At 38.6% G+C, this 22,101-nt stretch overlaps 1 protein-coding gene across 2 annotated transcripts in view; it reads right to left on the bottom strand.

Annotated features, from left to right (window-relative positions):
* The window catches only part of LOC112975240 (protein Wnt-7b), a 97,126-nt gene that overhangs the window by 4,091 nt on the left and 70,934 nt on the right, over positions 1–22,101 (bottom strand). For both annotated transcript variants that reach the window (XM_026085036.1, XM_026085035.1), the window contains exon 3: positions 7,556–7,827. In XM_026085036.1, the coding sequence (XP_025940821.1) occupies positions 7,556–7,827 (272 nt within the window). The remainder of the gene's footprint in view (positions 1–7,555; positions 7,828–22,101) is intronic.

Below are 22,101 nucleotides of genomic sequence, written 5' to 3'. Positions count from 1 at the left end.
GGCCCACTCCCACTCCAGTATGATCTTGCCAAGTAAAATTTTCTAACTACTACTGCTACTTTGTTAAATGAATTGTGAAATGCAATGTTCAAGCTTTTTTATTCCACATATTTTTATACCTATATAAATCATACACTGAAAATGCAATTTGAGGGTTGTCCGCTGCCAGTTAAGTAGAAAAACCTTGCAAAGACTGATTAAAACAAAATGATATGCATGAAAAGAAATTCATTTTTCAAGTTTCATATCTAGACCCAACTGCATAACATCAGATACGGTTTCTGTACTTATTAAAAATCCTATCTGGATAAAATATGTAAAAACAATAGTAACATTTTGTGTGTATTTGTTTTGGCTTGACTTTTCTGGTTTGTGTTTTCCTTAGTGGAAATGCACATTTTTGGACCAGATGTTGAATGTAACAAAATCCATATTACTTTTTGACTGCAGTATCAAAAAGAAATAGAAAACTTCAGTTTTCCCTCATCAAATATGCTAGTGATCAACTTCTGCCTTGAGTAATAGCAATATCAAGAGAGATGGATTCTGGTGTTAGGATGTCATCATTGCCTTTGATACTCAAGCAGCTGCAGCCATGAGAGCCTCTGGCTTATAGATTTTACATGGGCACTGTCTAACTTTAGTCTCAGTGTAGCCTGGGGTCCAGCACTACTGTCAAAATGCTGATCTCAAGGATCCATCTGGGAAACAAAATTGGGTTTTGTTTTGTTATTTTTTTGGACTCGAATAGCTAGAGGTTCTAATATTAGTAGGATGTAATGCTACTCCTCTAATACAAATATCCTTAAAATGTTCTTCTTTAATAGGATATCAGAGGATCCAAAATAGAGGAGTTCATGTCACATCTCATCGGCTTGTACCCAGCCCTGTGAAGGAAAGGCTGACACTCACTGTGAACCCTAGCTCAGAGCCAGCAAGAGAGGAATATGGGCGCTTCAGCTACATATTTTTCTCTTGCACATTCCAGTCAGAAGCCATTCCATCTAGCATTGAAATAGTATTTATACTTTGCAGGATGGGAGATGAGGCACTGACTTACTGTGTTTACTTCTCTCATGTCACACCCCTATTTTTCTTACTGTTTAGTTCGATGGGAGTGTGGAGCCACCACTTTGCAGCAGGTCTGGATACAGCCACAAAGCAAGACCACTTTCCTCCACGACAGGCCAAACTCCAGCAGGACTGAGGAGCCTGAATTCAACTCCTCCTGCCCTTCACCTACCTCTTCAGGTAAGGCACCCACTCCCACAGTATCCCCATTGAATGCATGTAAAATACTGAAGAAAGCCCATTCCTCTCTTCACCCAAACTCTCCTCTTGGCTAGCAGGAAAATAAGCCTTGGATTTTGGGACCTGCTGCCCATCAGATGAAGGCCATTACTGTTAGGAGGATGGGCTATAGAGCCTTACCCAGCAATGCCTCTTCCCTACCTTCTAGAAGAGAGAAAATAGTTTCTAAAGAGTTGCATTAACTTAGAGCAATAAATTGCTGCAGCGGGTCAAAACTTTCTGAACTTTATTTTTTCAGTGAAACGTCAAAAGCAAAAATCTTGAGAAACACCCTTTAAATCATCCCAAACCCAAGTGTGATTGCAATATTTCACTATCTTTTCTATGGAACTTGCTGTAAAGCTTGCAGATAAAATTTTAAATATCATCTTAAAGGGATGAAAATATTTCATGTTGTTTTTATAAGGTCAAGCAATATAGAGATGTCAAGTTTTGGGGGGAGGGGTTTGTGTAGTAATATTTTGCTATATGAATGTTATATGTGTCCTGCAGACATTGCATCGTGTGCATGGGCATGCCCATTTCTTGAATAAAACTGTTTAGCAGGTTCTCAAATATTTGGCTACTTTCCCCCTCTAATTTTCAAGCAACATGTCCAAAATGTTGGGATAATACCAGATGTAGCTTCTGACAGTCAATGTTAAGGATGTGTTTCTGGAAGAAAAAAATAGGCTGGTAAATCCAGCCCAACTGGAAGCAGGAGAACTATCCTCATGAGATTTTGAGCCAAAGCTTGCATACTCAGGACATATGGATAAGCATTAGCTATCCATCTAACCCACCCAAGCTGTAACACTGAACTTTTTGAAGCTGCTTTTATATCTGTCTGCAGATCAATTTAAGTGGGAAAGTGGAAAGTATGCCATCAAGCACAGTTATCGAAAGTTTTTCTTTCATGAGTATTTTTACGATGGATGGGCAGTGAAATTGTTCATTTCTTTCAGAGAAAGAAAGTTTCAGCAAATGATGGGCTGAGGGCTGTAAAACCTGGAAAGTCACATTCTTTAAATTGCTGAAATGTCTTAGGAACCAAAGTCACATTTTGAAGAACATTTTAGATATATAGGAGCATAAAATCAGTTAGCTTTCACTTTGAAACTGCGATTCAGCCACCACTGCAACTTTGGTGCATTTCATCCAGAGTTTCTTTTTGGGGGTTATGTCTAACCTTTATCTCTGGCTAGGTGACAGTGAGGGCAGTTTGCAACCTTTTAAGGCAAGCTGAACATCTTGCAGACGTGAACATATTAATTTAAATATTTCACATGGGGTGAACTGAGCTAACACCGTTACATATTTTATGCACACATAGACAACGTATATAAATATATATAAATATATATAATTATGTACACACACATACTGTATATATACACACATACATACATATATAATGAACGGTGACCATCAAATCACCTCATTAGCTGTTCTACCGCCAAAGCATGTCAGCAAAAACCCTTCCCAGTACCACAGTTCTGTGGCGCCAGGAACTGTGAGAACTAGTCATGGCTTAGATGGAAATGTTGTCCCAAGTAATTGAATAATCTCATTTAAAGAGAGTCTGAAAATTTTTTTGTCCCCACACTCTTATTGTTTCAAATGTAAAATAAGATGTTGTCATCTTCCAGGCATTCCAAAAAAACAACAAGAAAAACCCATTGACATTACAAAGGGATAAATATTGGGATGGTACCAGGCTGAGTTTCTGGCACTCAGTGTTGTGGGTGTGCTTCTGGAAGGGAAAAAAATAGGCCAGCTTTTTCTCCACATAACCACAGTCATTGTCTATAGTAAGAGCCTAATTGATTGATAAACTTTTGGAAACATTCTCTTCTTCTTGGTAAAAGCTGTGATCTGCTACCAGTTTGTCAGCTTGTTCTTTTAGCTCTCACCTTAAAAACAAACAAACAACCCCCCCATTTTTCTAATTGAGATTTCCCATGAGAGCAGGTTATTGTTTTGAAGCTTTCAACAAAAAGTTAAGATTAATGGCATACGTTCCCAGATGTTACTCTTTCTAAGTTCATTTATCCCAGAATAAAGATACTTGTTGCCAAAAATACATGGTGGAAAGTTGTCTCAAAACAGCATCAAAGCTTACTTGGGTCTGTTGGTATTTAATTTTTCATTACTCTATCAAGGTTTTGCCCGCAGATCTCTTTGTAATCATTCAGATTTGCAACAAACCATTCTTTCCCCTTTTCACAGCAACATTTGCATTAGACTTATGCTAGTCTTCCATGGCAAGGGGGCGGGTAGATGCTTAGTTTACCACATTTGTACATTCCATTCTGAATCACAGTAGACATTTAAAAAATAATAGTGAAGTTAGGTACTTTGCTCTTTTACACAGCGTGGTGCGATTTTGTCGCAAAGCATAAGTCTTCCATCAGTAGCATCTCATGTCACCACGAGTTCCTAAGCCTTTATTTCTTCCAAATGGCACTGATGGCAAGTTTGTTGTTTTGTCACTGGTGCTATTTATTACAAACACATTAGAAACTTCACAAACTTGTCATTAGCTGAAACAATTCTTAGAAATGCAACGCAGAGCAATTAGGGGATTCAGTCTTTCCACAGTCACCAGAAATTCCCTGAAAAGCCTAAATATCTGTTTTTTTCCAAGGAGGTGCTTTATTGAAATGTTGTGCTGAGCATCCCTGCTCCAGAATCAAGTTAAACAGCCTCCAAAACTCTTTTCCCCCTCATCTGTTTTCCAAAGTTTGTGTAATTATTTATCCAGCATGCTGTTTTTTCCTCAAAAAGAAATTCCTCAGTACTCTATTTTTAACAACAGTGAAATACCAGCAGGCCAGCTTTTGAGAACATCCTTATGATAGCAAAACATTACAGTCACTGCTATAGTTACAAATGTTTCTGACTCCTAGCCATATCTGAGAGGAGAAGAGGCAATTCTGGGACAGGTGTTGGGAGAAACTGAGAGCAGGCAAAATTCCTGCCACAGTCCATGAAACTTTCCTTGCAGTGGTTTAATACTGTATCCAAATTATTGCCTTGGGGCTGAAAATGCTGACTAGGCTCCAGAATAATGCTTCTAGTAATGGTTTTCTTGACACCTGATAATAGTCATTGAGGGCCTTCCCCTGACTTCAGAGCAAATTGGAAATAATTTTAGGTGGTGCTGGGGGCTCTTTGCGTCCTTTCATTCCTGATGTTTCTGTATTAGGCAGCTCTGGGATTTAGAGGGAAGACTAAAATTAAAATAATAAATTTATGGGCTATATATTGTTGATCTTACCCAACTCAAAAAGCCAGTTCAATGTGAGCAAGGACTGAATACGGTAAGCTTTAGTATTATAGATGTAAATGTTGGGGGTTTTTTAAATAGCAGAGGTCCTGTGGAATGTAAGACTTTGGGGAACTGAACTGACTAAAGTTGATATTCAAGTTGTTGTGGGTTTTTTTTTTCCCTTAATACTAGTTTTGATAAGATTGAACTGTAACTAAGGAATATATTAATGATTGACAGAACCATTCTCACTGTAGGTTCTCTGTAGGAACCTACAAAAGCATGTATTTTGTTTACTGTCTCATCAGTCCTACCCTAAGATTGTTGTGAGATTTTGGAAGAGGAAAGAAGAAAGATGTAAATTCAGTGTTATACTTGAGCAATTGTGAAGCCATAAATGCAGTATTTCTGGCATGAGTGTGAACAAGGACCATGTAGAATATGTCCGAATGACATCTGCATGTAAGCAAAGCTCCTCGTTTCAGATTTTGTTTCGGGTTCGCAATCTAATCCAAGCTTACACAGGCTCCCCAAAGCTGCTGAATATCGGATGAAAGTAGGAGGTTTAAAGTTCATCCGGATTCTCAAAAGAGACTTGTGATTTCAGGTTGAAATTGCATTAAACTCTGTAGCTTCATAAAGTTCCAACCCAGAAAACAAACACAATGTACCCATGTTTCCAGAGTTTTGTTCTGACTTTACATTTCAGTCAGTCCTCAAAATCAGAATATCTAATTTATACAAATACCAGATGATCTCAGATGAACCAAAATCACCAAGTATAATATACTCTACAACTTTGCATATTCATTTCATGGGAATGTATGTCATAACACCAACATTATTTCTAGACATGGCCCTCAAACCATCTTTTATATGATCACATTCCTCAGGATTTGATGGGTTGTACTTAAAAAACAAAAATAAAAACAAAGAACTTCATCAAACCATTTTGGTCAACCTTAGCTCTTCAAAATGATATGATGCATTAATGATTATAATGAAAATATATGGATATAAATGACTACTGAAAAATACCACCAACAACAAAGTGGGCGAATTCCAAAACACTATTTGTAAAGAACTGTATCTGGGGGAAAAGCCTGTTTTGTCAGTATTTACAAGCCTTTTTCTTCATATCTCAAAAATATTAATGTGAATGATATCATTTGCTTTTGCAAGAACATTCGCAGAAAATGAAGTTCTTAAAAATGTTAAAATAAATGCATTTGCATGAATACTGCTACCAGAAATATTTGTACAAACACACACTTCTTTGGTTTACTTATATCCCCCTGTTTATGAAATTCTGATGAACAGTAAAAATATAATTTGCTTAATAAGAATCAGCAATGTGGTCTAGTGGTTACCAGACTGTAATTAGAACTCGGGGACCTGGGATCAGTGCCTAGCTCAGATACTAATCTGCTTTCTGCCCTTGGGCAAGGTACTTCACTGTTCTCTATCTGTGCATCCACTTTTGCTCCTCTGGCCCTCTTTTACGTGTAGACTGTAGCATGTTCAAAACAGGACTTGTGTCATCTCTGTGGGGGTCTACAGTACCACAAGAAGTTGCCAGTTTCGGTAGGGATCATAATCCATCTAAGCAGTACTAAGTGCTCCATTGCAAGTTTAACATGTGGCTTTCTTCTGCTTTTGTCTCCAAATGCAATGCATGATGCCAAGGTGAAACACCTCGACTAAGGGAGGTGATCAAGCCTGGGACCAGCCTTCCATGCAGTGGTACTCCTGTATTAGATGCTCTTACCCACCTGACAGAGCAGTTTTAGGGAAAAAGAGTGCACCACTCTTAAGGATGCTTTCTGTTGTGCTCTTCAGAATCAGTTGCCTCCCTCACATCTGAATCCTGTCTCTTCACTTGAGATTATGCACCACATTTGGTCTCTTTCATCATTTCAAATTTATGTAACACTTTCCCCCAGTGGATAACTGCCCATATAAACCCCTCAGTTTCAGTGAGCAACTGACTGCAATCCTCTGGAAGTTTTGCTACGTTCTCCAAAATACAGACCGTAAGATGATTGTACTGCATCTGCCACCACCAATTCAGACATCTCTGAGGTTGACCTCAACAACTAGTGCTTGGTGTAGAATAAAAACACATGCTGTTTTAGAGAAGAAAATACCAGTCTGACTTTGGGGGCTGCAGGGGAAGAAGTAGTGTATTGGAGTCTCCCACAACACAATATATATGCACTGGATGGCAGAAGCCACACTTTTTTTTAACCTGGGTGAAAACACTTTGAAGGAGATTAGTAAAATCTCTTCTGAGGCTGGTGTATATTGTGTAGAAGGATTTATTTTACTTTTTAAAGGGCAAATTTGAGAGCTGTGAGGATAATTATTCAATGGACATAAACATAATGGAGCTATGCCAATTTATTTTTTCAATTGCAAGCAATTCAGTCATGGTTGTAGACATGAAATTGTTTCTTCTTCCAAAGTGACACTTATCATGCAGCTGTTTGTACCCCACCAGGGAGAAGTGGACAATTGTGCATTTGCTCTGATGTATTTGATTAGAGCTGTGGTCAAATAAGTGTTTTGGTTTTGGATGGAATAAATAGCTACCAGTGCTGTGGGAGTTCAGCAATGCAGCAGTCCAGTCCTGTCCCATCACAAGCCCATCATCTCTTGCTAGATTTTTGCAAAGGAGATGAAAAGCAAAGATTTGTCGTTATCCCAGACAGCTCCGGCAAAGTTCTGGCTGTTAGTGGAGGGACTGGAAAGAAGGCTTAAGAAGCAGAAATATTTAGAGGAACTGCAACGGGAGCTGTAATACATAATCAGCTCGGAATAAAAAGAAACAACAACAAAATGTAAACATTAAACACTATCAGGTAATTTGATATGGATAGGGGATACCGGCAGAGAAAGAGGTGAATTGTCGGGGAATTCCTCTTTAGATCAAACCAACCTCCCCCCCTTCCTCCAGCTCACATGTTTCCCCATCCCTCCTCCTTTCCAGAATACCTTTCTTCCAGCCTCATTGTTGTGCAAGTTCATCAGCCGCCGGGCATTCTTTTTGATTTCTCGGGCATCCACAAATCTCCGGGAGAACTCAATGCCGTATCTGATATCCGCAGAGCAGCCTCCCCATTTCCAGCCCTCCTCCTGGTTGTAGTAGCCCTGTTTCTCTCGGTCACAGCCGCAATTGCTGAGGTTGCCCTGGCTGCAGGCAGCCGTGACGGCGTGCGCAACCCCAGCAGCAGTAATGGCATAGGTGAATGCAGCTTCCCTGCTTCCTGTGGAGAGAAGCCAAAAGCTGGTGGGTTTGCAGAAAGGCAGCGCTTACTGGAGAAAGTACGCACGTTATGTACAGAAGTGTCATCAGGTGGGAATGTAAGGAGAGCATCACTACTAATGTCTATTTCTCATTCTTAAAAAATTGCATGCATATTTTAAATGCATGGCTAGACCAGGGCTTAGTGCCCCAGTTGAGCACCAGCAGTATGACAGTCCCATCTAACCCTCTTAACCGGAGGGGAGTTGGGCAATGCGTTTGGACATTGGTGTGGTGAGGCAACACAATTTGGTTGCACAGTGTCTATCTAGTAAGGTTTGCTAGCTGAAGGGAACTGTATGTATTTCAGATGAATAATAGGTGAGTCACTGATGGCAATGCTCACCAGAAGATAATAGCTGGCTTTAAGAGTTGGCACTGCGTGGGAGAAATGAGTGTTCAGACACCTTAAGAAATACCAGACCCTTTCAGATATGCAAGAGGGCTAGGACGCAAATAGGGAAGGTTGTTAATCCATCTTTATAAATGCTCCGGTAGTGCCCTTTGCTAGTGCTGTCTGCCAAGTATAGCAAAAGAGGCCTGTAAAGACAAGATTTAGGTGGGCACTTTTTTTCTTTCAAGGTAATGTAGAGACCAGCTCTTTCCTTTTCTGTTTTCTCTTGCGTATTAGCTTTGCTGTAACTCCTCTTTCCCACTCACCCTCTGAATCAAACTTCTGCCTTATCTTAGCTCTTGCATGTACATGGCATAGTGAACTGCTTGTGGCAGCTTTATTTCCTCTCTGAAGCAACTGAGATAGTCATATAAGCATAGGCTTGTTTTTGTTTAAAGTTCAGTTTTTCTTTTTTTATGATGCCACTACTTGCCAAAGTTCCTTGTTCCCAATTCCGTATTACAGCTGTTGATACTGACTATATGAAGAGAGGCAGATAACCCCATTTCTTTATTAGACACTGGTTGGCTGAGTCACCTTTGGGATACATAAGCAAAGAGATACAGTGGCAGAATGATTGAAAGGGACACTACAGCTGCTTCCCACTCTGCGTTCTGTCATTAACTTAATTTAGGTTTGGATGACGGCCCTTCATGTTTTGCTGTTCTCCTTTATAATGTTTCCCTACAAAACTATTTCTCAGTGCTATCATCATCTTCTCCTGTGTATTTATCTGGTGATAAACAGACAATCTTATTGTACCACAGCCAAAGAATAACTGTAAAGAATTTGCAAAAAGTTGCTGAAATGCTTTAATGACCACACACAGAGTTTTAACATGGTTAATGGATTTGGGAAGGGAAAAAAAAAATCTTCTGGGGAAAAAAAAAAGAAATAACCTTAGAAGCTATTTTTAAATTTTTATTTTAGGTTTCACAGATATCGTAACTTTTCTGGAATGACCTGTGCACAATGTGGGTTTTTTTATATTTCTTATTTTCATAGATAGCTTCCTGAAAGGTTACACCACTGCTGGATTTGAGAGAGATCCTACAAGAAGCAATCGTAAACTGTTTTTTGGCTTCATTAACTTGTTTCTCCAAAGCAACAAAAAAGAAAATTAAGGTAAGAGAAAAATAAGAGTGATGTTTTCTTTGGGTACTGAGAAGGTTAAACTCACTCGTGTATTATTTGAGTACACTGTGCAATAGAAGGACTGACTTTGCTTTCAGACACAGAAATGTTTTGTTGGGGTGTACTACGTGTGTAGTCTGGTTCAGTGGTTCCCAAACCATGGTCCACAGAACACTGGTGGTCCAGAAGGCCACGGTAAAAGGTTTGCAGCTAATCCACAGAGCCATATTAAACAGTGTTTTTAATAGTGTTTTCAATTAAAAGTTTGATGATATTGATGCCTGGTGGGCCACAAGAAATTCTGAGGGTTGATAGCACTCCAAAAAAGTTTGAGAAGCTTGGGAACCTCTGTTCTAGTTCCTAGTATGTTCTGTAAAAACTCATAGCAATATTCACTCCTCTCTTCTTCACTTTCCAGCTGAAGTCAAGCTGAGACCCATGTTTTAAAGTATATCTTGTTGACTTGCAGGATTTCTTTCTTCATTTCCTTCTAAAAAATATCTATTCCTAAACTATAAATTGAAAAACTAGAAATATGAGATATAGTAAACACTAGATATTAGAAAAGTTCAAGATTTCCTTCCTCTTCAGGATGAGAATAAATGAGAATGCAGTCTGCCTCATGAAGATTTTTGAGTTCAGACATTTTTGAAACATGTGCAGAAAAGCCTATAAAAAATAGCAACATACTCTTATCATGGAATAAAGCTATAGTTCAATAAATTTACCAGGAGATTGACTAGAGACATATTGCTTCATTTTTATTTGTAGGCTCAACATATTCCACGTGTCCAGAGTAGAAGGTAAGCCATTTTATAATGACCACTCTGTCAGTGACCTGTCCGGGAGTTTTCACAAGGCATTTCCCTTGATCAGTTGTTTAAATCTAAAGAATATTCTATATCTTTATCCTCTTTTCTCTCCCCCTCTCCCCCATCATACCCCTGGTTACCTTCAGCACCAGAGGAAAGCATCTTTCTTTCACCCACTTGAGAGCTATAGGAGTAGTGAAATTATCTCAAGTCATGGGATAATACCAGGTGGAAACCATATTGACTCTCTGAAAAGATCATTGTTGTGTCTTGATACAGTTATAAAATAAGAAAGGCTCAGAAATAAAATCTGTCTTGAAAGCTGGATTCATTTTGCAAGTTAGGGCATCATGAACCTGCTAAGAAGTAAGTGTTTTTGTTTTTTGTTTTTTGTTTTTTGTTTTTGTTTTTTTTTAATTAGACAGTGTTCTGAAACTTCTCTTGAACTCAGTATAAACATTACCTCAGCAGTTCTCTAAACACCTAGGATCAATACAGTCTATCAGAAAATGCTGATGGAGAAGGAAGGGAAACCTCTGTGCTCAAATAATGTATCTGCTCTATACAGGGCCTTCCATTAGCATGTCACCATGTGGAATCATTTCTAAGGAAGTCTTTTTTCAGGTGACTAAAACAATTTAAATAATGATTGCTGTGATACCTGAATGGGGAACAATAATCTTATCTTATGAAATTTTCAGAGATTCAGAAAAAATATTCAAAAATATTCCTGTTCTGCAATGAAGCAAAGCCAAGACTTTGCAAAAACATTCATGAAAAGAAGAGACACTGTTACAAATAGCAGCAGATTTGAGATTTGACCCAACTAACTTGAAGCTAGAATTTTCTTTTCCTGGTAAATATCATGATCACCCCAGTAATTTGGCGTTATATTTGCTCACTGTCTGTGTCTCAGAAGAAAAATTCCTTGTTTGACTTAAAAAAAGAAAAATCTGTCATGTAGACTGGAATAATTCCAGTGAGATCTGATTTTGATGGAGAAGACACTGTTTGGCTCTTAGTGTGACCCTTGTATTCATCCATTTCAGTGTTAGAAATGCCTTCCTTGGTGTCAAATAAGACATTTCTGATTTAATTTCCGAAACACAGAATAGCAAACAGCAATTCTGTGATCTGAAAACTGTAGTAGAAGATGACCATCTATACCAACTGCAATGAAGCTATTTTATTTTTTTTTAAGTTAGTGAGGGTTAATTCTTGCAATCTGGCGGGATATGAGAGAATTCTTGCACATGGTCTGCCAGTCAGAGCTGCTACCATTTGCCTGACTTCATCTGCATTCTGACTGCAGGTTGCATTTAAAACATGCTCTAACACTCACTAGTGTAGGCAGTTTCTGCTCACACAAACAGATGTTGGATCATTGCTTCCTACAATGAGCAATTTCTGGCAGATAGGTTGAGAGGAGTCTATTTATCCATTGTTGCAATCTTGGAGCAGCCTATACTTTAGCCCTAATTTGGATGTCATCTCTGACTAACTTTTAGACTGCTGAGTGCTAAACTTAGTATGGTCTGATGTGGAAATTATTACAAGTTCCATAATTGCTATAGTTTACTATGTTCTAATACACATATATTCAGCAGCATATCACCACAATCAGCTGAGAATCATGTATGCTAAATATATATTTTGATCATTCAACTGTGGGTGCAGCTTTACATATTTAACTGTTTCATTGTTATTAGCAAGGCATCTATTTTTCTGAGTAACTAGATAAGGATATTACTATTCCACACATCATTCAGAAATGTTTTCTGTCAGTAGCCAGATGAGTAAGAGTGCTACTGAATGTCAGCTATTAGAACTGTAATTTAACTTGAAATATTAGACTGTGGAATATATACTGTTTAGACAGTAATTTGCTAAATCCTGGGTCAATAATGATAGATAAAAAGTTACATGCTGCTATTAAACAAAACAAACTTACACAGTCTGTAGACACCAGCGGATCTTTGATTATATGACAAAATACAATATAGGTCAGTGGTAAGAGGAAATGAATCACAGCAGAAGTTAGATTTTTTTGCCAAACCAATCTTTTTGGACAAGTCTTCTTTTGCAAGTGAAAGCTGAGGACACATTGAGTAATTTCTTATGGGCAGAAAACAATAGATACATCTAAATGAGCAAGCTAAAATTAAACAGTAGCACCTCAGGTAGGGATGGACGAAATTTTTTGCTGGCAGGCTTAGTAATTTTGTATTTTATTCAACATATTCTTTAACAGTTCTCAAAGAAAATACTACAGACTCTTCTCTTTGAGTTTGATCCAAAGGTAATAGAAGTCAGTGAGAGTTTTCTCACTGTCTGGAGCAGATCTTTTCTCTATTTGCATTTTCAGTGTAACTGATTCTGGGCTTCTTGGTTTATAATCTAAAAGCTGAATGCAGGGATAGGAATAATTTTTCCAATCCTCTAATTTACTACACTCAGTGCTACATGTAAGAACTACAGAACACTGTAGTTTGTATAAGCATAAAATGCCATAAAAAAGTAGGACTGGAAAGAACCTCAAGAGATCATCTAGTCCACCCCTCAACCATCCCTCAACATAGGCTATAATACAGATGTCATTTATAACAGTTTTTTTTTTATCCTGCTCTTAAAGACCATCAGTGGTGGAGATGCTGCAGGTCCCCTGGACAGCCTGTTCCAGTGCTCAGAACTCCTGTTGTTATACACGTTACAAATATTAACCTGAAACTGTCTCAGGGAATGTAAACCTATTGCTTCTTACTCTACAAAGAACTGATTTTTGCATTCTTCTAACAGCAGCCTTTAAACATTTAAAGACTTTTGTCCCCTTTCTAGAATTGTTCCATCAGTCTTTGCAGGACATAGTTTCAAGGCCTCTGATCATTCTTGTTGCTCTTGCCTGGACTCTGTAGACTGGTTGGCCCGTTTCTTGCAGTGCAGCGACGGAGGTGCACCCGAGTGCTCCAGCTGAGGCCTTACCCGTTCTGGGTAGAACAGAAGGAGCACTTCACATGTCTTGCATGCTACACTCCTGTTTACTCATGCCAATATGGTGTTTTCACAGCAGCAAGACGTTTTTGACTCTTACTCAGTTTGTGGTCGTCTTCTGTGCAGCTGCTATCATGCCAGATGTTTTCCATCTTGCATTTGTGCAACTGATTATTCCCACATATAGATCTTTGTTTGTCTTTCTTGTTTACCTCCTCTTTCTTTTCTTTTTTTTTTTTTTCCAGACCATTTCTGCAATTTTTCATGATTGTTTTCAATTTTGACCCAAGCTTTCTCCAGCTTCCTTGCAGTTCTTCCCAGCCTGGCATCATTTTTAAATTTAATAAGCACTCCTTATTCCCTCATTCAAGTCAAGAATATAAATACTGACCAATGTCAGATGCAGCACAGATCACAAGGAAACCCATTCAGTACCTCCTTCCATTTTGATAGCTACCCTCCAAGTACAATTTCCAGACAGTATGCCCCCATATGGTTATGGTTTCCATAGTTTTCTTATGAGAATGTCATATGAGACAGTGTCAAAAGCCTCATTTAAGACCAAGATATATGGTATAAACCGCTGCTTCTCTGCCTCTGAGGACCTGGGTGCCATAAGAAGGAAATTAGATTGGTTTGACATGATTTATTCTTGACAGATACTTGTTGACTGTTACTCATCTCCTTGTTTTCAGTTATGAGCTTACAAATGGGTTTCCGTTCACATATTTTTTCACTTACTGAAGTTAGTCTGATTGGTCCTGTAATTCCTCTCTTTTTTTCATTCAGACAAAGGTAATGCATTTGTTTTTTCAACTCTTCTTAATTAGAGTTCTCTGCAAGTTTTCAGCTCTAATGACTGTCAGGACTAATGGCTCTAAAATGGCTTCATTAAGTATCCTGAGACGAGGGACAGCTGACTAGAAAACATTCAGCTTAGATAAATACTTCCCTCTATCTAACACTGAGATTGTGTTCCTCTGCTGATGATATTAATTCTGTAAGCATCTGCTCACCATTGACCCTTTCAGTGAAGGCTGATGCAAAAATTTGTTGGTCTTCTTGACATTATCCTTCCTTTATGCTCTCCATTGAGGTCCACTACACTGAGTAGTGGACCGTTGCAGGGGGGGTTTCCACTCACTGAAAAAATATTGACTGTGACTATTGAATGATTACTGTGTAGCTTGTTGTCAAAATAACAGATATAGTCAGTCATGGTTATACGGTGTTTCTCGTAGCCTCTGCATTCAGAAGTGTTCACGAATGATGAACTTTATGCAGACTGAACAGCTGTTACTCCAGCCAGGCTTCCTGATGAAATCTAATGGAGTCTTTCAGTTACCATGTTGGGTAACATTCTCTTTACAATATTTATTCTTTTCCTGTTTCCTGCCTAAAACCTTTCTTTCCTATCACTGTTTAATTAAAATGGTTTTGTTTGATTTTATTTGTTTCATCCAAATAGGTCTGCTTAATCACAATAGATCTATGTCAAATTTAAACAAATGAGAATCAGGAGTTTAACATAATTTCAGCGGCTTCTTTGTAGACTGTTCCTTATGTCTGTTATAGGTTAGGCTTGGGAAGGACAGAGAATGATGCAGCTCTCAAAACTGAGAATGTGTAGTGTTATGACATAATAGTTTTATACACAGAGTCCTCTGTTATTCAGCGTTTTTCATCTCTAGACTCCCACTAAGTTTTCAGGGTTGGAGCTGCCAGAATTTTGGCCATCGCTCTGGAATCACTCTCTCAAATGGATTGTTTTCTGTTGCTCATGTGGGTTTGTCAAATTTTCTTTCAGAATGGGCTGTATATGAGCCAGATTTATTTCACACTTGCCTCTTTGCAGCTCCTTGCTGTCACTATTTATAGTACTTTTGGAAGCATGTCTATTTAAAAAGCTATTTACTGTGCCTCAGGTTTTCACATTTTTTCAAGCACTTTTCCAATTTCATGGTCATTTTCTGAAGGCTTGGTGGTGCTTTCCACAGTGGTTTCTGTAATGAGGCTTCCAACAATTTACAGGATTGTTTTTCTTAATTTACCCCATGTACATATTCAGTTAATTCCTGGCAACTGTAAATAATTGTCAGAATTACTGTTCTAAAGCAAGCATAATTCTGTTACTGACTGTCTTTTGGCAGCATGTACTTTGGAGTTTTTTAGGACAGCTCATGTGAGTTTAGCAAGCTAGCTATGAGCTTTGGGAGGATCTTTTACAGTGCCCAGAGAAATAGGTAATTTTTAGTCTCTCACGTGTAAACTTCTACTTGTTGTAGCAAACTTATTAACTCATAGCTAACAAACTGTCTATATCTCATTCTTACAAAAATGGGGAAATTAAGTTTTGATTCAAAAGCACCACTGCTTGTTTTTGTCAAGGTTTAGTCAAAACATGGTGCTGAGCACTCATTTAAAGAATGCACAGGACTATGACTTGAGAAATACGCAGGCACAAAGCATGAGGGGAAGTTTCCAGATACATTGTACCATTGAGAAAAGCCTGTGTACTGTCACAGTCGGCTGTATTTTCACAATGCTACTGCTAATACTGTCAAAGTAGTATGTGGGAAGCAATAGCTGGAGCAGAGAGATAGTCTCCTCTCTGTGTTCTGTTCCTGGATCTACTGAGGTTTCACTGTGGGACTTAATGATTCCCTGCTGAATGTATTGGCCTTTTTTTTTTTTTTTTTTTAATGACTAGTGTTTTGATATATCGTAATATGTGAATGCTCAGCTGGAGACATCTTGCAGAGTATTGGGGGGGGCTGGGTTTTTTTTAAGTTCTTTACACCCCTTGTTGTAGAGCATAGACTCTTGAAGACACCTCAGAAAAAATGGGTCCTAAAATATGTTCATGTCCTTAAATGAAATGGGGCTATGAGGAATCAGGTGTTCTTATAATAACTCAGTCGTATCAGTTCATTCATGATAACAGTTGTTATGTACAGAATTTGTCTCTGCATTATGCTCCCTATTTTTATGGGCATTTCACAAGGAGATATGAAACAGTATTTAAGAAAAAAGAGAAAGGAATCTACAGATATGTGGACATATCTTTTTCTTTTTTCCTTTTTCTTTAAGGTTGTTATTGATAGTGCTTTTGCATTACAATATGGCCTGCTAAAGTCTTCTGAGAGATCTGTTTTCTGAGAGATCAGCTCCAATTTAAGAAACAGAAAATATACTTTTTACATCACCAAAAAAAACCCCAGCAAAAACAAAAACTCCACTGGGGAGAGGGAGACAGTATTATTACATTTTTTAAGCAAACTAGTTTTCTAGTCAAGTTTATGCTCCAGTTTAGCAGGATGCAACTGCTGAGAAAGGTGCTACCAAACCTTTCATGTCACTGAGATTTTCATGTGTGGGGGTTTTGTAGGCCTTTAGTGAATCAAGCAGTTCAGAATGGGTATTCTCTTTGGCTGTCAAGAGAGGATCCTTCCAATCTAAATTACTCTGTGATTCTGTGATTATATTTGACTTTACTATGGACCCAATTTCACAAACACTCTGTCATTCCCACTGCCACACATGTTAATATTAAGAAGTCATTGCCTTGCAAAATCAGACCTTCTCAGTGGATTTACTGCATGGACTCTGCTGGATCAGGATTTTAATTTGCTCTTTTCAGTCATTTAAATGGCCTGATTTATAAATACACTGTGTAGAAGAACATTTCTTTAAAAATAAATCTGCACTGCCATTTGCATGAAGTCATCTGTTCCTGTATTATCTTATGTCACTTCTAACCTAGATAACAAATCCCTGAGGGCAGTGGTCATGTCTGTGTTCTTTTGTAAATCACTGTGCACACCTGTGCTTTGCTGTAGAAACATGTTAAATAATAACACCTTTTAAAGGGTTCGCTGAATTATGGGTAGTTGTAAGCACTATGCTCTTATATCTGGGCATGCCAGAGTGTCTGTGGGTGTGTGTCTGTGTGTGCAAGTGTCTATGGATGCTACAGATGAAATTTCAGCTCTCACTTCAGAATTTCTTGAGGCTATTTAGTTAAATCATGAATGTTACCTCAATATATTGTGCAGGTTCTCTTAGTGCACCAGTACCGTTTTGCTTTAATTATTTGAATTACATACATACAGCTAAGTGATACCCAGCTGAAATTGGTGTTAGACACAAATCTGTTTATGCAAGAGAGAGTCCCTGCCTTAAAGAGCTGAGTCTTTCAACTAGAGAGGGGAATAGAAGGGAAATACTCTTAGCTCTGTTTCACAGTTGATGAGCTGGAACACAAGAAGATTAAGGCATTTATCCCTCTGGCAAAAGGAAATATATTTACACAATATATACACACAATATATATTTACGCAATATATACACACAATATATACACAATATATTATAACAAGTAGTCCTTCATGTGAAGGCCACAGAGGAAGTCAGCTATAGAGCTTTCATTTCACATCTGAAACGCAAATTCAATGGGATTTTCAGGGACGATGCCCATGCAGCTAAATGGTGCAGCAGGACAGCTCCATGAATGCCGCATTGTTTCCTGGGACTGGGGAGTCTCTTCTCTACTCTTCACATCCTATTGTAGCATGTCAGCTGCTGTCAGAGCTGTAAAGGGATTTGGATGCAGCAATGCTCAGCATCACCATGCCTGCCATCAATACAGGAGAAGTGCATGGTATTTAAAGTCTGCTCTTGGCACCCTGTACTCACACCTCCTCAGATACCATACCTGTGCAGAGTTAGATCCATGCCCTTGCTTTACTTTTAATTTGAAAAAAATAACTAATTTAAGTGTCTTGCCAGAGCTTTTGCTGAGGTTGCATTTGCTTCTGTTTCAGAGAGAAGCTAAATGTTTTGGTGTCCCCATTTGGAAATAGTTAACAATGTTCCTCGACTACCAGTAAGACACCTGCAACCAAAGGAGGATCTTAGCAGCTGGCCTCTTCTATGTGTCAGCATGAACATTTTGTTCATGCTCCTGTCTTATAGTCCCACGTAAGCCAACACAATTGTTTGATATATAGAAATATTAATCTAGAAACCCCCTTTCAGAAACACATGCAAAGCAAGAGCAATAGCAAGCCAGTGTAGCCCTAGACATTTTGCAAGGATGAGATGCTGCTTTCAGATTAGATGCCAATATTTACAGTATACAAAAGTAATCACATTTGTAGGGCACGGTCTAGATACCTGGAGCTAAATCTACAGCGGGCTGTTGGCTCTGCAGCCTGGCTTTTAGACGTTCTGCTGCCTGGGGTTTTCCACGTGGCCAGGGCAGGGATCCAGCCTAACTGACCAAGCATTGAAAGCGTTTAGGCACCAAAAAGCAAGAGTTCCAGAAGCTCTCAAGCTATATGGAAAGGCCTCAAAATGGGCAGTGGAAAATTCAGAAAAAAAGAGAAGGATTCTAAATCTACCCCATCAGAGAGCTAAGCCAGATTCCCCTGCACAGTCTGCCTTTCTAACTATTCTGGCAGCAGGCATCTAGGTGTGATTGCTGAAGGGCATATGGTGGTTTTAGTAAAGGAGTTCCCATTCTTGAAGTATTCTACTGTCATCCCATCATCCTATTCTATATTCTGCTTGTGGAAAAAGGATTTCAGTACATTGAAAGCCAGAAGATAACTTTGTTGGTCTCACTGATTAAAATAAAGAGATTCTACTGAACACAACATAACTTCTTCTAGTTTTCTTCTAGCTTTTCCGAGTGTCATTTTACTTGATTCTACCAAGTATAGAATTAGAATGATCTTTTGTGAAGTAAAGTACTAATTCTACCTAGTCATGACATTTGCAAAATAAAGTTTATGAATAGAGGTAGTATCTTCTATTAGACCAAACAGCATACAACAGGTATCTACTTGACCTACATATGATCTAATAAATAATGGGTTTTTTTAAGTATTTATCAGATTTCAGGTCTAAGTCCAGAGCAATATCACAAAATGGCATAACCATTTGTAGCATTGTAGCTTTCACTACAATAGCAATATAAGGAGAATAGTTTGTCATTTAGCTACGAAATAATGACATCAAAAAATGCTTTGACCTGTACACCCTTTTGTGGTGATGGCAATGAACATGGAGTATGTACTGTCCATACTCAGAAAAGCTGACAGCCAGGGTGGGTGCCCTGAGAAGTATATTAGACCGCTGGCCATAGGTACACAGAGCCCGTGTACCCAGCATAGCATTTTCCAGGCACACAAATTATTATGTATTCATCTTGTCTGGACAGACAGTGGCTCTGGCCTTCAAAGTGGCCTCAGGATATTCTTCAAAGAACTCTATAGACATAGATAAAAACCCATTTCCTACACTTGGCAAAAACAGAAAAATAATTTTTAGCAAATAGTGTACTAGAATGTTGCCTTTTTTCTGTAAAAGGGTGCATAGGAATGTAATGGAGAAGTTCTGGTTGCATTTGCTGGGAATTCTTTTACATATTTCTCTGGTGCAATCTTGCCAAGGCAGGGTTTGACAGGTGAGATGCAGTGAGTCTTGATGTGTCTGTATAGGATGTTACCATGCCTCAGTTACTTCCCATGGTAGCAGAAGGACCATGTCTCATCTCCTTTAGTTCACAGTCCAGCCCAAACTAGCCCTTCCTTGGTGGTTTCAGCTGGGAGACTGGGTTTGGCATGTGTCGGTATGAGCACACCTTCCCTCTGCTAATTCTGCTACAGAAATTGCATCTTGCAGGTACAGGGTAAATAGCTGGGCAGGCACATCATAAATCACTGGTGTCACCTGTGAGAGCTTAAATTTTGTGGAAAGCCAAGGAGAAAATTCTGGTGAAAGGACTGAATGGAAGCTGCTTTCAAATTTGCTTAAATATTTTCCAAGTGCTCTTACACTGCTTGTGTGGCTGCATTCATATTTCTGATGCATTTGCTTTGCCTTACAAGTCTTTCTGAGAGGAGAGCTAGGTTCAAGTAATGATGTTCATCTTTCTTTGTGTTTGAAGGGTCTCTGCCTGGTAGTCTAGTTTGTAGCCCCGGTAAGCAAAATGTGGCACAAATCATACATATGAAAGAAATTTAAAAGAGTAAAAAGCTCAGAGGGTTTTGGATAAATATACAAAGTCTGGATGCTTATCCAAACCTCTCTGGTTTGCAAAATGAATCTGGAAACATCACAAGAGCAAAATCTTTTTACAGTATTTCTGCTCTTGAGCTTCTGGTCCTGACAGAAGTTAGGAAATGACAAGATTCAGAAAAACAAGGAGCAATTATTTTAATCTTCTCAGGCATCATGAAACATACTGGATCACTGTCTAATCTGAAACTGTTTGACTATCCCTACCAATCAGGTTGTTTTATCTGTTAGGTTAGTGGTTGTTATTTATTATTTGTATGGTGCTGACATCTATTAACTGAGCCTGTATTTTGCCAGGTATTGTACAAGCCCATCCTAAGATGATGATCCACACCTGCAATGGTTTGCACATGAGGATGGGACAAATGAGTGGATGCCAGCACTGTGAGTTTCAGCTGAAAAGTCAAAATGTTATGAGGATAAAAAGATCAAATTTCTAGTCCACAAAGAACTACTATTGTTTTCAAGTGTGATGTCCTCGAAGTGAAGAATGAATTTGAAACCAAGCTCAGAAGCAAATACTGTAGGACTTAAAGGTACTCCAACTTCAGACCTGGATCTAGGGTTTGTGACTAGGAACAGGAGAGAGAATTCCCTTTTGAGTGTTTAAATAGAAGAGTCTTTAAATAGATAGCTTGATATTCCAAACCAACACTGCTTACATAAAGGTACTTTAAAAAAATGCTAGCAAGTGTCTCTACTGCAAATCCACAATTAAAATGAGATATGGGTCTCATTAAATAATCTTTACAGCCCCATGCTTTGTAGAAGTTTGTTTCCAGATCTGAACTTTGAAGCTGACCCTCTCTCTATGATGGGCCAAACCAAAAGCCAGATCTGAACACCACTGAATGCTGGGAAAGTTCAAATCCATCGTTTGTGATTCAGGTTGAACTCTAATTAAAACAGACCAGTTTGAAAGGCAAATGTCTTAAAACCAAAACAAAAGTTTCACGTGAAAAGTCTTGGATTAGGCTATATTGTACCAAGTAGTGTTTTTGTCTATCACATGAACTAATGTTTCTCTGGCTAACACAAAGTGACAGCATGCACATGCTGCTATATAAGATATTCAAAGCAGACACTTTGAATTTAACTTTGAGCAGAGCACAATATTCTTGGAAATACCTCATGCTGTGTAAAAACCCACCAGCAATCTTACTAGCTCTCAAATTTGAGGGTAGTCTATTGCCTTTCAAAATTTCCATGTCCACATCTAGCAACACAGTAGTCCAGGATCTTTTAAAAATCAATGATGTCTTGTGTTCTTTGAATGAAGCTTCTGCCTCATTATGTCAGTAGTATGTGGAATATTGCCACTAATCCCTGAAAACAAACAAAAAAGTGGTGCTGCAGAAACATGATTGTGTAAGAGGGCAGGGAAATCCCAGCTAACTCTCCCGCTAAGAGCTTCTGTTTATGCTGTAGTTATTATTACAGTGTCTGAAATAAAGCAACATGGTTGATCAGTGGCAAGGGAAAAGCAAACAAAAGAGAAGAGAACTTGGTTTCAGCATTACTGAAATGCTGAAGCAAAAGTAAATGGGGGACGGCAAGGAGAAAAAGAAAGGGAAAGAGAGAGAAAGTATTCAAGCCTCATTGCTGATGTCAAGATGTCACTGTGCACCAGTAGCTACAAAAAGAGCATCTTGGACAGAAAGATTTACTTCAAGAATCACAGTACACATACAGAGCAGAGAGCATACAATAAGTAACTAGCAGTTACTGTTCCTGTGGGTTGTATTCTGTTTCTCTTTAATGTTACATGTAAGTAGGAAATATTTTCTCATTGTGAAATTTGATTTTATACTCTCTGTGGATAACT

The sequence above is a fragment of the Apteryx rowi genome, unplaced genomic scaffold, assembly GCF_003343035.1.
Source record: "Apteryx rowi isolate R43461 unplaced genomic scaffold, aptRow1 scaffold_659, whole genome shotgun sequence".
Lineage (NCBI taxonomy): Eukaryota > Metazoa > Chordata > Aves > Apterygiformes > Apterygidae > Apteryx > Apteryx rowi.
This window is presented reverse-complemented; position numbering and strand designations above follow the sequence as displayed.